Below are 14,706 nucleotides of genomic sequence, written 5' to 3'. Positions count from 1 at the left end.
GTTCCAGAGGAAATCAGCCCTTGACCCACTTCTCTCCTCACCAGCCCATGACCCCTTGTTCCTCAGCAGGCTGGGCCCTTTCCCGTGAGTGGCATCAGCAGGTCCAAACTTGAATCGTGTCTAAACTGTTTTCTGGATCTGAGGCCCAGACAGGACACTGACTTGCCCAGCGTCACATGCCTAGTTCAGCCCTGCTGAGACGCAGGCCCTGGGGTCCATAAACTGAGACTTTGGCAGGATGAGCTTGGCTCTGAGAAACAGAGCTTCAGGGGCTCAAGCTTCATGGAGGAGGTAATGTGAGGGCTGAGGGTTCTTTTGTTTTTTGTTTTTTATTTATTTGTCTGCGCTGGGTCTTAGTTGCGGCACGCGGGATCTTCATTGTGGTGTGTGGCATCTTTAGTTGCGGCATGCAGGATCTAGTTCCCTGACCAGGGATCGAACCTGGGCCCGCTGCATTGGGAGCGTGGAGTTTTAACCACTGGACCACCAGTGAAGTCCCGGGGCTGAGTTTTAAAGGCTCAGTGTTGGGACATTCGATCCCTGGTCGGGGAACTAAGATCCCACGTGCCGCAAGGTGTGGCCAAAATGTAAAAATAAAGGCTCAGTGTCCTGTTCACCAGGTAGAGAAGGCAAAGGTATCCTGGGTAGGACCAGCCTGGGAGGCCTGTTGGACTGGAGTCAGCCTATGTAGGGACCCAGGGTCAAGGAGGCTGGAGCTGAATCAGAAAGGGCTGTGAATGGGTGCACTAGAGCTCCTGGGCTAGCAGTTCCCAACACTGTGTCCCAGCTTCCACTTGGTGGACTGTAGTGAGGAGCCCTCACAGGGCAGGGTGCAAGGCTCTGGTGTGATAGATGTTCAAAGGGAGGGTGATGTGATTTGGGTGTCAGAGCCCTTTGGCTACAGGGAAGGCAAGGCCAGGGAGGAGGCTGTAGTAGCAGCCCCAGTGGAACAGGCGGTGGCTGAAACTAGGTGACAGCAGTGGAGATGGGGAGAACTGGGCACATTTGCCAGGACCCAGTGACGAGGTGGACTCGAGTTGCTAGGGGAGAAGATGCAGAATCCATGGTGGTGGCCAGGTTTCTGGCTGGAGCCCCTGGAGGATGGTAAGGCCATGGCTGAGACGGGGAGGGGGAAGGGCAGGCTGGGGCTGGCTGGGGTTCTTTGGAACACGGAGAGTTTGAGAGGCCTGAGGGATGTCAGTGTGCGATGTCCAGTGGGCTGGCGCACTGGAGAGAGAAGTCTGGGCTGGAGACAAGGATTTGGGACTGGTGAGCCATGAGCATGATGAGGTCACTCAGGGAGTGTGGGAAGGACTGTGACAGGGCTTCTGGGGGTCACGGGATGTCACTTCAGGACACTGGGAAAGCCAAGAAGAGCAAGGCACAGCCTGGGCTGGAGGACCTGGGCTCATTCATTCCCCTCTGGGCCTCAGGTTGGCCACACTGCGGGCAGCTCTGCCATCAGTTTCCTGTGGTTAGCCTTCTCACCCCGCCAGGTCCCTCCTGGCGCTCTCCCTCGCCCCATTTACAGCGCCGCTGCTCCATCAAGCCCCACCTCCCCAAGCACCCCGGGCAGCTTCGCCGGGGTCCTGACCTGGCCACCACGCTCGGGTTCCGCCCCTCGCGCGTAAGTACAGCTTGGCCTGGTCCCAGAGTGGCCCACCTGCTTCAGACCCTGCCCCCCGACCAAGAGCCTGGAGCGAAGCACGATTCGGTCGATGCTTTCCGGTTCGCCAACATTCCGCCGCCAGCTGGCATCTTCCCTCGTAGACACCGTCCATCGGAGTCTGCACCCTGGGGCCTACTGTGTTCCCAGGGGACTCGCTAGATTTGCAGCACGTCCCACTGAAGCCCGGTTGCTCCTGCCTTCACCCTCCCGCAAAACCCTGCGCCGCCACCGGCCTCAGGATGGGTTTTCCTGAAGCGCATTACCTGGCGCCCCTGTTGTAGACTGCTACCCGTGCGCATGCGCACTAGCGAAGGCAGGCTCTAGCGGGCCACGGCCTCTGGCGACCCTGCTTACTGCGCGTGCGTCGGGCCAAGCCGGAAGTACGTCCAGTTCTAGTCCCGCTGGAAGTCGATTTGTTTTTGTTCAGGACTCCTGGGCGTGCGCGCGGTGGTGGAACGGCAGCTTCGGATTTAATATTTCCTCGGTTCTCCCAGGGCAGGGTATCAAAGCATAGACCTTTACCTGGCACCTCCCCTTCCCCAACAGATGCAAACACTCCCTCATCCATTTAAGGGATGAACTCCGAACCTCTTAGCCCCGCGTTCTTGATCTTTCACAGACTGGCCCCATCGAACCTTTCAACGTCTCTCTTACCCCGCTCACCTACAAACGCTGGCTAGTCCCTCTGCGAAATCCACCCTCCTCTGTTGATGTAAGACCTGAAGCTAGTGTGGCCTCTGTGAAACCCTTCCTGAAAATGCTCCATCCCCACAGCTACTGGGCCCTACCGGGTTCTCACTAGGCTGGGACCTCCCCCAACTCCCACCCCCTTAGCTGCCTGCTTTCATCCACCGGCTGGTATCTAGGCGTTTCCACAGGCAACCTCAGACTGCAAGCTCCCGGATAGCAATGTATTCATCCAACTCTGTGTCACCAACGTCCAGCCTGAAATGACCAGCAAAGAGTGTGCTGAGTGTTTGCTGAAAGAAGGCAAATCTCTGGCCAGCTTGGCAACGAATTTATTAGTTCAGAGTAGAAAAAGCAATAGTCTAAATGCTTTGATTCTTCACTAAAAACTGAGCCTTTTGACTGGAGAGCAGCCAGCCTGCTCTCCCCATGACCCTCCAAACAACTCGCCCTACTACTAAGGCACTTGAGAAAACGGGGAACAGAGCAGTCTCAGAGAGAACCTCCCTGGATCCTGGAGAGGGCCACTGCTATCCCACCAGTTCCCTTCAACCACAACCCAGCAAGGAAAGAGCTGGCAGAGCCCTCTGCAGGGTAGGAAGGCCAGCCCCTCAAATGCTGGTGGTTAGGCACAAAGAATGCCAGCACCACACAGTGGCTGGTAACGGGCATTATTTTGGCTCAAGGTGTAAATGAACCCACGATTTGAGGAAGACACTTGGTAATAAGGCTTTGTGGCCTCAAAGGCCATAGCTCCCGCCTGTCCCTCTCTCTAGGAGGGTACTAGAAGCTGGAGGGTGGGGTTGAGGGACCCCAGAATTCCCTATAGAGACTGGAGCTGAGTATCAGGATAAGGGAAGGAAGAGTTTGAGTTTTCCCAGCTCTCCCCTTTCCAGAGAAGTTAATGCTTCTGCTTAAGCACCTCCAAAAAGAGAGAGAGAGATAGATACTGCCAATAGAAGAATAAAATGCACCCCCCCTCCCCAGGAAGACATCACCCAAAAAAGTAGGGGGCAGCTGGAGAACACCCCCCATCCCCCCCAGAATCCGTAAGTGCTTGCTTTGGGAGGGCTTCCATCCCTTGCAACCCAGTGCTCTGGGCAGGGCAGGTCCCTGCCCTTTAGGAGCTGATCTGACTCAGAAGGGCTGAGAAGTCCATGTCCGCAATGGAGGAGAAGTCTTCATCCCCTGAGAGGAGGCCGTTGGTGAGGCCAGAGGCTCCCAGGGGAGTGGGAGCTGGGTCAGGGGGCCTCTGGGACCCTGTCACCAGACGAGTTATAGCCTCAGGGTACTCCATCAGCATGGGCTCAGCTGTATGGGGGGCCATGGGTACACCCTGGTTCAGCAGCTGCTGAAACTCAGAGTTGTCGACGGATGCCAGGTCTGTGAACACGGCTGGATCTGTGTTATTGCCAAGCAGGGCCCCCAGGTCTTCATCAGCATCAAACTGCAGCTGCAGCAGGGCCTCTGTCAGTGTCCCTTCCCCAGCTGGGTTGGTCTTGGGGGCAGGTTGGGTCACAGCCTGAGCAAGGCCTGGGGCTAGGACTGGGCCAGGGGCTGGGGCCTGGGCCAGGGCTGATGCCATGGCTGGGGCAGGGGCTGGGGCCTGGGCCAGGACTGGGGCAGGGGCCGGTGCCAAGGCCGAGGTCTGGCTTGGGATCTGCCCAGAAGGAAAGACCATGGGGGAGAACTCCTCAAAGTTGATGGTGCTGAGAGATGGTGTAAAGGGATAGGGCTGGGGAGCTGGAAAGAGAAACAGAGAGGCAGGGGTCAGAGAAAGCCTCAGAGGCCCACCCCATCCTCTGGACCCCAGCTGCTGTCAAGACTGCTTAGGATCAGTCCTTCTCTGTGGCGTCACGGCCGGCACCCTAGCACCCTCCTCTTAATCCAATCTGACCTCGCCTGTAAGGTCCAGTTCTAGCCTCAACTCCTTGGAGCCTTCCCTGTCTACCCTAGCCCACAAAACTCTCACAGCCTTTCAGAGGAAGGGACGCTTTCAGAGCTGGCGAAACCTTATCTTACAGCTGAAAGACCAAGCCCTAAGCGGGCCTGGGCCCAAGCAACACCCAGTAAGCAGGGGGTCGTCATTCTTCTTTGAGCCACACAGCAGCACATTCAGTTTGCTGTTTTGCTACTTTAGAGGTGATTTTTTTTGTTGCCCCACTTCAATGGAGAGCTGAGGGCAGAGACTGTGCATTTTTGAAACTTCTGTATCTCAAGGTCTCCAAAGTGGGGTTTAACTGGCATAGGGGTTCTCATCCCCAAGAGGTTGCTGGCTCCTGGGCCACACCTCCAGAGCCTCTGATTCCACAGGTCTGTTAGGGGCCCAGGAATCTGCATCTTCACCGCTTCCCTGATGGCTGTGACACAGGCAACTAGGCCTTAGGCCCTGAGAAACAGGAGCCCAACAGAGAGCAGGCTTCAGACGTCTGCTGCTGAGACTGACTGCTCGTCTCCCTCCCAGAATGGGTCTAAACCACGCGCTGAACAGATCTGAGCCTATAGTTCTGGTGGGGCAACCTTAAGGAAATCCTTACCCGGCTTGGGGACGGAAGCTGAGCTGCGGGAAGGCACAGCAATGCGCCGGGTCGGAGGTCGGTGGTCGGTGGGTCCTGTGAGGCAAAGGCTGGGTCAGTTCTTGGCGCCCAAGGTCCCCCTTCCCCCGCCTTCTAATTCTCCCACTGCCCCTCTTACCATTGAAAGGACTCTTTTTCATGATGCTCTTAAAGGTCTCATATGTCCTTTTGCGTTTCTCCTCAATCCGGTGACGATCATCTGGGAAAGTAATGGAGAAAAGTGGGTCTTACTCTCCCCAGCTGGACCCCCAAAGCTCTCAAAGGACCCTTGGGAGGTAGGTGACGGGACAAACTTCTCTAAGGCCCTTTCTCCAAACCTTCTCAGCCAATGAGAAGAGCTGTGTGACTCTGTGACACTCAACAATTATAAGAATGGGGACTTCCCTGGTGGCGCAGTGGTTAAGAATCTGCCTGCCAATGCAGGGAACACGGGTTTGATCCCTGGTCTGGGAAGATCCCACGTGCCGCAGAGCAACTAAGCCCGTGCGCCACAACTACTGAGCCTGCGCTCTAGAGCCCGTGAGCCACAACTACTGAACCCGTGTGCCACAACTACTGAAGCCAGCGTGCCTAGAGCCCGTGCTCCGCAACAAGAGAAGCCACTGCAGTGAGAAGCCCGCGCACCGCAATGAAGAGTAGCCCCTGCTCGCCGCAACTAGAGAAAGCCCGCGCGCAGCAACGAAGACCCAACACCGCCAAAACAAAACAATTATAAGAATGCCATGGCTTTGTGAGAAGACCTCTGTTAGCTGAATCTGCCCTCTGAAGGCCACATGGGTACTCCCAGGTCAGGGGCACAGCTGACATCCCTGTTCCCCTCCAGCCTTGATCAGGCCTGGCACTGTGCCCTCTGCTCTCTGGGGCAGCCCAGGCACGACAGACCAGCTTAAGACTTCAACAGACTCTTAATCTTCTCTCTGATGGTTTCAGAGTTCAGTCTGGAGCTTTCAGAACTTTCTAACTACTGCTGCACTTGGATAACCCCAAAGGACTCGACGCCAACAGTCCAAAGCCAACCTCACCATCTCACCTCAAACACCTGGTTCTGGTTCTTTCTCCTTCTGTGTTCCCTCCCTACTTCTCTGCCCTGTCCCCAAACCTTGGACACATCCTCAGCATCTTGCTCTTCCTCACTCCCTACCATTCACCCCCTGGACACATATTTACCGAGCACCTACTGCGTGCCAGGCTCCATCTGAGCCGCTGGGACATGGCCCTGAGTAAGCGGACAAGGTTCCGGCTCCCAAAAGCTGACATCCTAATGACAGAGGGGCGAAGACACAACCACATACAAGTGATAGGAGCTCTGAGGGAGAGGCACAGGGTGATGATGTACCACCACCACAAGATCAAGGAATCTAGTTTAGAGGTGTCCGGGGAAGCACTGGTGTGAGCCCATCACGTGAAGATCTGGGGGCCAAGCATTCCAAGCAGAGGCAACAGCTAGAACACAGGTCCTGAGGGGGACTGGGCTTGGTGTGTGTTGTACACAAAGGGCCCGTGGGGCTGAGGGTCCCTGAGGAGGCCGGCAGTAGGTGAGATCGTCTCGCTTTGCATTCCCTCTGCAAGGTTCATACGGTACCTTCTCTCCCAGGATGACCAAAACATCTTCCAAAATGGCCTCCCCACCCCGAGTCTCCCCATCTCAGATCCTCTGCACGCTGCTGCCAAAGCGAGTTCCAGATCTGCTCATGTCACTTCTCTGCTCAGAAACCTTTGGTGGCTCCCCACTGCCTTAGGATGCGACCGTGGATGAATGCCTAGAGTCCAACCTTCAAGGCCCTTCTGGGGCTTCCCTGGCGATCCAGTGGTTAAGACTCTGCACCTCCACTGCAGGGGGCGAGGGTTCGATCCCTGGTCGGGGAAATAAGATCCCACATGCCACGTGGTGCAGCCAAAAACAAAACAAAACAAAGCAAACAAAGCAAACCAGCCCTCCTGCCGGGGCCTGCTCACCACCGACATCAGCTCCCACCGCAAAGCTGTCCCCAAACGTGCTGCGCCGTGCGCTCTCCAACACCCGTGCCCTTCCAGGTGCTGCTCCACCTGCCTAGAAAATGCACTTCTGGGTCTTTCTCCAACTTAAATGCCAACTCCTCCACGCAGCCGGCTCCAGCTCCCACGGTATTTTGCACACACCTCCATTTCGCACGTTACTCTGTGACTTAAGGCTCTGTTTTGCATGTGTGTCTTCCTCATGTGACTGAGCTTCCAAAGAGCAGGGAACATGTCTTATTCATCTTTGTATTCAGATGACCTGGCACAGGCCCTGGCACCAAGTGGACACTCAGTGACTATTTGTGGAATGAACTGATGGCCGTTTTGGGGGTTGCTTTCTACACTCTATTCGACAGTTCCCAGGGCAGGAAACACTCTCAGGCTGGATGACGGACTTTGAATAAAGGATCACTCTGGCTGTTCCTATTTGATCAGATGCTCGAAAGCCTTGACCAAACCATGGCTGTGTGGTAGTCTTATGAGAGATCCGGTGTGGCAACAGGACCCTGGAGCCAGATGGCCTGGGTTCAAATGAGGTCTGGGTCTGCCGACTCACTGGGTATGTGACCTCAGGCAGGTTAGATGCTCACTCCCACCTCAAAAGGTTCATTAGAGAATAAAATCAGGTAATTCGCTGATATGCCTGGAATAGGGCCATGCCTGTAATAAGAGCTCAGTAAGTCTTGGGTATCGTTACTATTAAATGAGGCAAGAAAGATAATCTGATTACTGTGTAAATCCCCGCCCGACTCCAGCTTCTGACCCTCACCTACAGCTGCCACATCCAGGCCTGGCCTCACTCCCACTGGCTGGGGCCCAACAGCCCTGCTGCTACCCTCCCCAGCTGGGTACCTGTGTCTGGCAAGTACTGGAATTCCATGGGCTCGCTGAGCTCCCGATCGGAAGGCCGCCGCAGCTGCATGGAGACGCGCACGGGGGCCTGCAGGCCGGGATCCGCGTAGGGGGGCGTCCGGAACACAATGGCCACTTGCCGGTGCACATCGGCTTGTGAAAAAGAGCCTCGGGCCTCCCAGCCTGGTCCCGTGAAATACACCTCGATATCCTCTGCCAGAGATGGGGCGGCTTCGTGGGTCACTGTGCTCAGCTCACCCAGCCTGCCGCCCCCTACAATTGCTGCTACTTATCTCTGGACATACATCGCTCTACTGTCCCCAAGGTGTTGGGGGAGTGTCTACACCAGTTCCCTGACACTCACCATGTCTGCTCAGCCCTGCCCTTCACCTCCTGATCCAAAGAATACAGCCCTCCTCCCGGGTATGTACCTTTCTGCACCTTGTCACACAGCAGGAAGATCTCATCCCCCCCAAGGCAGCTCCCAGAGTTCCGATTCACTCGGCAGATCTTGAGCTCGGCAGTGTTGGGGGCGCCTGAGGGTGTGGGAATAAGGAAGGAAGCCCTGAACCACCAGAGGTCTCCTGGGCTGACCTGCAGGAAATGCAAGGCTCCTGCCCAGCCCAGAGTCAAGGCTGTCTATAGAGCTTGCTGACTGTACCTCTGCAGCCAAGGTTCGACCATTCCCATTGGCTCCTCACCCCAACCAATTCAGCAACTATTTATCTACTAGCACCTACTCTGTCCCCAGCTCTGTTCTAGGCCTGAAGAATATAACCACGCACAAAACCTAAACATCTCTGCCCTCACGGAGCTTAAAGTCCAATGGGAACCAACGTGATCACAACTCCTCTTTCTCCACCTGACCCAAGTAGTCTTCAAGGCCCATTCATACCCGCCTTGGCAATGAACCCTTCCCTCCTGACCCCCCGGTTCATCCTGGTTTCCGGGCCTCGGGGCTCCAAAGGCCTTTTATTTTCACTCATCCTGCTGGCTACTTAATTAAAGACTGCAGTTGATCAATGTCAGCCCAATCATCTGTGAACTTCCTGTGAGCTTTCATCATTGAATTATTACTCTCTAACATTATCTCATTTCTGGGAGTTCATTTCCTGGAGTCATTAGTACAGTTCTGAGCATACCACCCTCTCATCACGTATTGGAAATGCCTGTCTCCCATCTGACTCCCTGCCAGCCTGGAAGCTGTACCTCGAGGGCAGCTCTGGGTCTTCTTTGCCTCGTCTCCCTGGCCAGCACAGTGCTGGGCACAGAGGAGATGACGAATACGCTGGATGACTGGACGAAGCCAGAGCAACTTTTGCAGGCCCCCGTGCCCACCCCCACTTCCTCCTCACAGGTCCACCCCTCCTCCCTGCCTGCAGTTCCCTGGTCACTCACGGTTGTCAAAGATGGGATGAGAGAGGACAGGCGACAGGCGTAGGGGCCTGCCTGCCGGGTCCCGCACTGTCACCTGGAAGCAGAGCCGGACGGCATTCAGGTCGTAGTCCCCACGCTGCTCTTCTATGGGAACTGCCAGAAAAACAGATGGTCAGGCGCTCCTGGGCGGGGGAGGGAGCAGGACGTGTGTGTGTGCAGGGGTGAGCTCTGGGTTGGGAGGGCTGTTTGAGGGCATGTGAAATGGTAGGAGCCCTAGAAGAGGAGGAAGAGAAGGTTCTAGACCCATCACTGTCTCCATCTGTGACCCTGGACGCCACGTTCCCTATGTCCCCTCTCCGGGTCTCTTTTCCCAATGGTAAACAGCAAGATTCCATCTGTACTGTGGGTCTTGGCCAGCGAGGGACAGATGAGGGGAAGGTGGCCTCAGGGGGCGACAGAGGCTGGAGGTGCTCCAGGCAGGCCCAGGCCTTTGCCGCCGCCGCCCTCACCTTGGAAGGGGTTGTTGTTGGTCTGGATGCGCTGACTGATGGCCTGCTCCAGGTCCCGCTTCTTTACACACTGGATCCCCAGGTTCTGGAAGCTGAGGCCCCCCCGGGCATCAGTCCCACTGTCTCCAGAAGAGCATGGGCCCTCCTGCCTTGCCCACTCTGCCCGTTCTCCCCCACCCACTCGCCAGGTGAGCACTTCGTGCTTAAGCCCCTTGAATGGTCCCCAACCATGCCACCGTGAAAGCCACTCCCTACTCTGGCTGACAAGGCCCTGTGCCCTGGCACCTGGCCCCAGCTGCAGTCCCTGCCGGCTCCCTACCCTCTGCCACAGGGGCTTCTTTCCCTTCTCCAAACACATGAAACTCATTCCCACTTCAAAGGCTTTTGCACCTGTTCATTCTGCTGGGCGTGTTCCTTCAGTGCTTCTCTGCTTTCCCACATTTAGGTCTTACCTGCGAGAGGCCCTTCTGACCTCCCAATCCAAAGGAATGAGACCAGCTCCTTCGCCTCCCCCACCTCGGACTCTTCTTCCAAACTATTACTGCTTTATTTTCATCACTGAAATGATGACTCCCTAACAGTATCTTGTTTAGTTATTTGTATATTTATTTATGGCCTGCCTCTGTCAACTAGTATGTAAGCTTCAGGGGAGACCGGTGGTTCAGTGGTTTTCTTTCCCACTACGAGAGATGTGACACTGAGGGACTCGCCCTTCCAGCCACAGGGGTTAGGGGTTCAGAGGTGAGTAGGGACCCATTCCTTTTCCATGGAGCTCACAAGGAGCTCCTCTCCGCTTGAGAGAGGAGACACAGACAATTTCAAGACAAAGGAATCTGCTTGCAGAGCTGGGGACAGAGCAAGGAGTGAGGAATTCTGCCCTCCCTCCAGAAAGGAGTAACACTGTAACAGTTAGCTACACAGCTGCCCCGCCTCTCCGCCCTCCATCTCACCACCACCCCTGCCACCCATGACGAGCTCACCTGTGGATGCAGCGGTCCGGGCAGAGCTCAGCCTCATAGAAGCCATCCCGGCAGTCTTTCCCCACAAGCTCATGGGGGTGAGGCCGGTGAGGGGGGTCCTTGGTCACCAGGGAGATGCGGACTGTCCCTGGCCCCGTGTAGCCATTGATCTGTCCAAAGTACAGAGAGAACCCTAGAGGCTCAGAAATTCCAGACCCACCTCCCACCTCCCAGACACAGACTGTGTGGGCCTGAACGCAACTCCCTCCCATACTGACTCTGCGTCCCCCACCCGGGCGCTGTGCTGACCTTGATGGTGGGGTGGGTCTTGGTGGTATCTGTGCTCCTCTCGCCTGGGATACTGCCTGCTGAGCGGCCCTCGCACTTGTAGCGAAAGCGCATGCCCCGCTGCTTGGGCTGCTCGATGATCTCCACGTAGGGGCCGGAGGCCTGGGCCGGCTCTGTGCGGGACACGCGGGCCAGCCCCCATCAGATGGCTGACCCCATTGCCCCTGACCCTGGGGAGCTCGTCCCAACCCACTGAGAAAGGATGGCCCACTTACCCGTGGGGAAGATGAGGGGGAAGAGGTCTGAAAGGAGAGGGAGACAAGGGTCAGCACAAGCCCACATCCTGTCCTCACCAGGGAAGGCCTGCTTCCCCGCAGCGAGGAGATGGAGCCAGACCCCTTCCCAGGGACACGGAGTCGGGGCCTGCCACCTGGAACCTGCAGGGAAACTAAGGGGCAGGGGTAAAGGAGCCAGAAGCACCTGCTTCCTGAGGGAAGCCGGGGATGGGGGCCTCCCTCCACCAGGGGAAACTGAGTCAGGGTCTTTTCTATTTTCATAAGTTAAATCAAGGGAGGGCACCCTCACCCCCATCCCGAGAGGAAACTGAGTCAGATACAGTCCCCCCTAACGAGGAAACTAAGTCGGAACTGCCTCCCCGGACCCCGGGGGGAAACTGAGTCAACGCCCCCCCACACCCCACACCCAGAGGGGAAACTGAGTCAGACCCCCGAACGCCCGCCCCGCCCCGCGCCACCATCCGGCCGGCCGCTCCCCGCGCAGCGCCCATCGGCGTAGGAAGGGTCGGAGGGCGACGCAGGGGCTCCGGCCGCGGTCCCGGCGGCCACAGCGCCGCCACCCCGCGGGGTCAGAGGTCGCCCTCACCGTCCATGGCCGGGGTCCCGGGGGCGGGGCCGGGGTCGCAGCTGGGCCCGCGGCGCGCGCTACAGCAGAGCCATTCGCCAGAGGCGGAAATGCGCTGCGCGCGCCCGTCGCCGCGTCACTGCCGGGAATCCGACCGCGCCTGCGCGCTGGGTCGCCGCCGTCGCCGCCGCCGCCGCCCCTCGCGGGGGTCAGGGGCGAGTGAGCGCCGCGCAGAGGACCGGGAGGCCGTGCGTGCCAGCGCTGTTGGGGACCCGGAGCCAGTGCGCGCTGCGCGGGGCACTGAGAGGCTGCTCGCCTGGGGGCCGCTCTCGGGGCTGGCGGGGCGGCTCGGCTCGTTCCCGAGTTTGGGCCCCGCCTGGAGGGCGGGGCCGGCGATTACTCACAATGTTTTTAGGGGATTTCGGGGCCCCCTTCCTCCGATCCGAGGAGTTTGGTGATGTCACCCCGAGCCGGGTCTGGAGCAAAGCCAGGGCTGCTGGGCTTCGACCGCCCGCCCTGCGCAGGGAAGGGCTCGGGCCTGCTTTGCCCTCAAAGGCCAGGTGGCTGAACTCCTCACGGTTTCCTAGTCGATAAAAGGGCTGGTCGTTCTCGGTGGTTGTTGCCGCAGAAGCACTTTTTAATTTCCCGTCCTCCCCAATCTGGCTGCAACGAGGGGAAAGGGAAGTGCCCGGACCTCTCCACCTGGCAGTGCTTGGATCGTGGGCTTCGCGGAGCCTGCTGCACACTAGGGTGGTCCGAGGCTCCGCGCCGCGTCCGCTCCCACAGGCGAGCCGGGCCCAGGCTCATCTGTTTAAGATCATCCACACTGCCGGCCCTCGGGGGCAATGGGAGGGCAGGGGGCGCCCAGAGGTAAATCTCTGGAGCCTCGTCTCTGCAACCTGCCGCCTCTGTTTTAGAAGGTCCGGGACCCCCAGGGGCCGCTTGAACCCGCAGGGTCACATCCCCCGCCTGTCTCCCCACGGCTTCCTCCTGGGGTCCAGCCGTCTCCCAAAGCATTTCCACTAATTAAACGTCCTGTAACTCCTCGCCAGGGGTGCAGCGGTCCGGGCAGAGCTCAGCCTCCCCCAAGGCGAAGCCCAAGGCACGTTCGAGCGGGGTGAGGGTGGGCCTGGAGCACCGCGGCCCCCCCACCCCCAAGGCAGCTTCCTCATCCCAGAATGAGGCTGCTCCATGGCAGGCGGCAGAGTCTTCCCCAGAGGGAGGAAGCCTTTTTATTTTCTCTAAGTTCGTTCTAAATTAGGGAATCATGTGGGAATTGGAAAAGATTGGAAATTCTGACTTTCTTTCCCAGGCTCTAAAAAAACAGGAAGAGAAAAGTGAAAACAGTTACCACCCCTCCCACTCATTTCAGTTTCTCATGTGGCTGCCCGGATTAGAAAAGTCACCTTGCTTTTTATGAGGAGGCAGACGTCAGGACGACAGAATGGATTAATTATAATCCTTTTTAAACTATTTATTTATTTATTTATTTATTTATGGCTGCGCTGGGTCTTCCGTTGCTGCGCGGGCTTTCTCTAGTTGCGGCGAGCAGGGACTACTCTTTGTTGCGGTGCTCAGGCTTCTCATTGCAGTGGCTTCTCTTGTTGCACAGCACAGGCTCTAGGTGCGAGGCTTCAGTAGTTGCAGCACTTGGGCTCAGTAGTTGTGGCTCTTGGGCTCCAGAGCGCAGGCTCAGTAGTTGTGTCACACGGGCTTAGTTGCTCCAGGGCATGTGGGATCTTCCCGGACGAGGGCTCGAACCCTTGTCCCCTGCATTGGCGGGTGGATTCTTAACCACTGTGCCACCAGGGAAGCCCTATAACCTTTGATTAATGACACAGAGTGATCATTGATGCTGGCATGATCCTCTTTTAAAAATTTATACATGTATAACTTTTAACTTTTAAATTAATATGTTGAATTCCAGTGTACCCACTGCAAAACTCAAGAGGCTGGATAGAACACCAACAGGACTTAACATCTACCCACGTGCTCCTCACCTGTTCATCCGCTCCTTATCCCCGTGTCTAGGGTGCCATCATCCAGAATTCTGTATTTGTTATTCCTTTGAGTTTTCTAAAGAAAAAAAAAAATTTTTTTTTTTAAATTATTAGCACCTTTAATTATTATTTATTTATTTATTTATTTGGCTGTGTTGGGTCTTCGTTTCTGTGCGAGGGCTTCCTCTAGTTGTGGCAAACGGGGGCCACTCTTCATCGCCGTGCGCAGGCCTCTCACTATCGTGGCCTCTCTTGGTGCGGAGCACAGGCTCCAGACACGCAGGCTCAGTAGTTGTGGCTCACGGGCCCAGTTGCTCCGTGGCATGTGGGATCTTCCCAGACCAGGGCTCGAACCCGTGTCCCCTGCATTAGCAGGCAGATTCTCAACCACTGCGCCACCAGGGAAGCCCGAAAAAAAATTTTTAAGAAAAAAATTGTACTCACGTATACATGCCTACACAATATCATGTTTGGTTTTGCTTAGTTTTGAACTTCCATGAAGAGAGTATCATGTTATTTGTTGTCCTTTGTTATTTGCATATTTCATTCAACACCTTACTAATATTTGTCTGTTTCATAGTTCAGTTTTTTACTGCTGTATACTATTCTGTGAATGTACCACAGTTTTTTATTTATTCATTCTGAGGATGGCCATTTGGGTTTCCAGTTTGTTGCTATTATAAACAGTGTTGTTAAGAACATTCCTGTGAATGTCTCCTGTTACACATGTATCCAGAATTTTCTTGGGTATATACCTAAAAATGATTTTTTTAGAGTATAGAATTTCTCTTTATCAGTTTTCAGAATAATGCCTTGGTTCTTTAACATCCTCTAAAATTGATTAGTAAGCATTTAAAAAATATCTTAATGAATGCATGGATTTAAACATATTTGATGTGCTTTAATCTATTACAAGTTTTATTGAACTTC

General features: G+C 56.0%; 1 protein-coding gene across 3 annotated transcripts; it reads right to left on the bottom strand.

The window, feature by feature from the left end:
* Positions 1 to 2,671: 2,671 nt before the first annotated feature.
* On the bottom strand, positions 2,672 to 12,133 carry RELA (RELA proto-oncogene, NF-kB subunit). 3 transcript variants are annotated; one of them, XM_057553498.1, is made up of 11 exons: positions 11,798 to 12,133; positions 11,191 to 11,217; positions 10,937 to 11,088; positions 10,649 to 10,797; positions 9,669 to 9,760; positions 9,181 to 9,312; positions 8,214 to 8,318; positions 7,783 to 7,995; positions 5,051 to 5,131; positions 4,894 to 4,968; positions 2,672 to 4,099 (listed from the first exon to the last, which is right to left on the bottom strand). In XM_057553498.1, exons 1-11 carry the CDS (start codon positions 11,802 to 11,804, stop codon positions 3,477 to 3,479), a joined length of 1,656 nt encoding a protein of 551 aa, XP_057409481.1. In that variant the 5' UTR covers positions 11,805 to 12,133; the 3' UTR covers positions 2,672 to 3,476. The 3 variants fall into 3 exon arrangements, with proteins under 3 accessions (XP_057409481.1, XP_057409482.1, XP_028019514.2); XM_057553499.1 differs by lacking the exon at positions 11,798 to 12,133 and adding an exon at positions 11,670 to 11,743; XM_028163713.2 differs by lacking the exons at positions 9,669 to 9,760; positions 10,937 to 11,088; positions 11,191 to 11,217; positions 11,798 to 12,133 and having other exon boundaries at positions 10,649 to 10,694.
* Positions 12,134 to 14,706: the final 2,573 nt, after the last annotated feature.

The sequence above is a fragment of the Balaenoptera acutorostrata genome, chromosome 9, assembly GCF_949987535.1.
Source record: "Balaenoptera acutorostrata chromosome 9, mBalAcu1.1, whole genome shotgun sequence".
Lineage (NCBI taxonomy): Eukaryota > Metazoa > Chordata > Mammalia > Artiodactyla > Balaenopteridae > Balaenoptera > Balaenoptera acutorostrata.
Note: the sequence above shows the minus strand (reverse complement) of the source record. Positions and strands in the feature narration are given on the sequence as shown.

Bases quoted from the DNA above. Each gene is read 5' to 3' on its own strand.
- RELA (XM_057553498.1), bottom strand. The intron at 5,132-7,782 runs GTACCCAGCTGG...TTACTTTCCCAG, and splicing joins CCAGTACTTGCCAGACACAG to ATGATCGTCACCGGATTGAG. The intron at 4,100-4,893 runs GTAAGGATTTCC...TTCTCTTTCCAG, and splicing joins AGCTTCCGTCCCCAAGCCGG to CTCCCCAGCCCTATCCCTTT.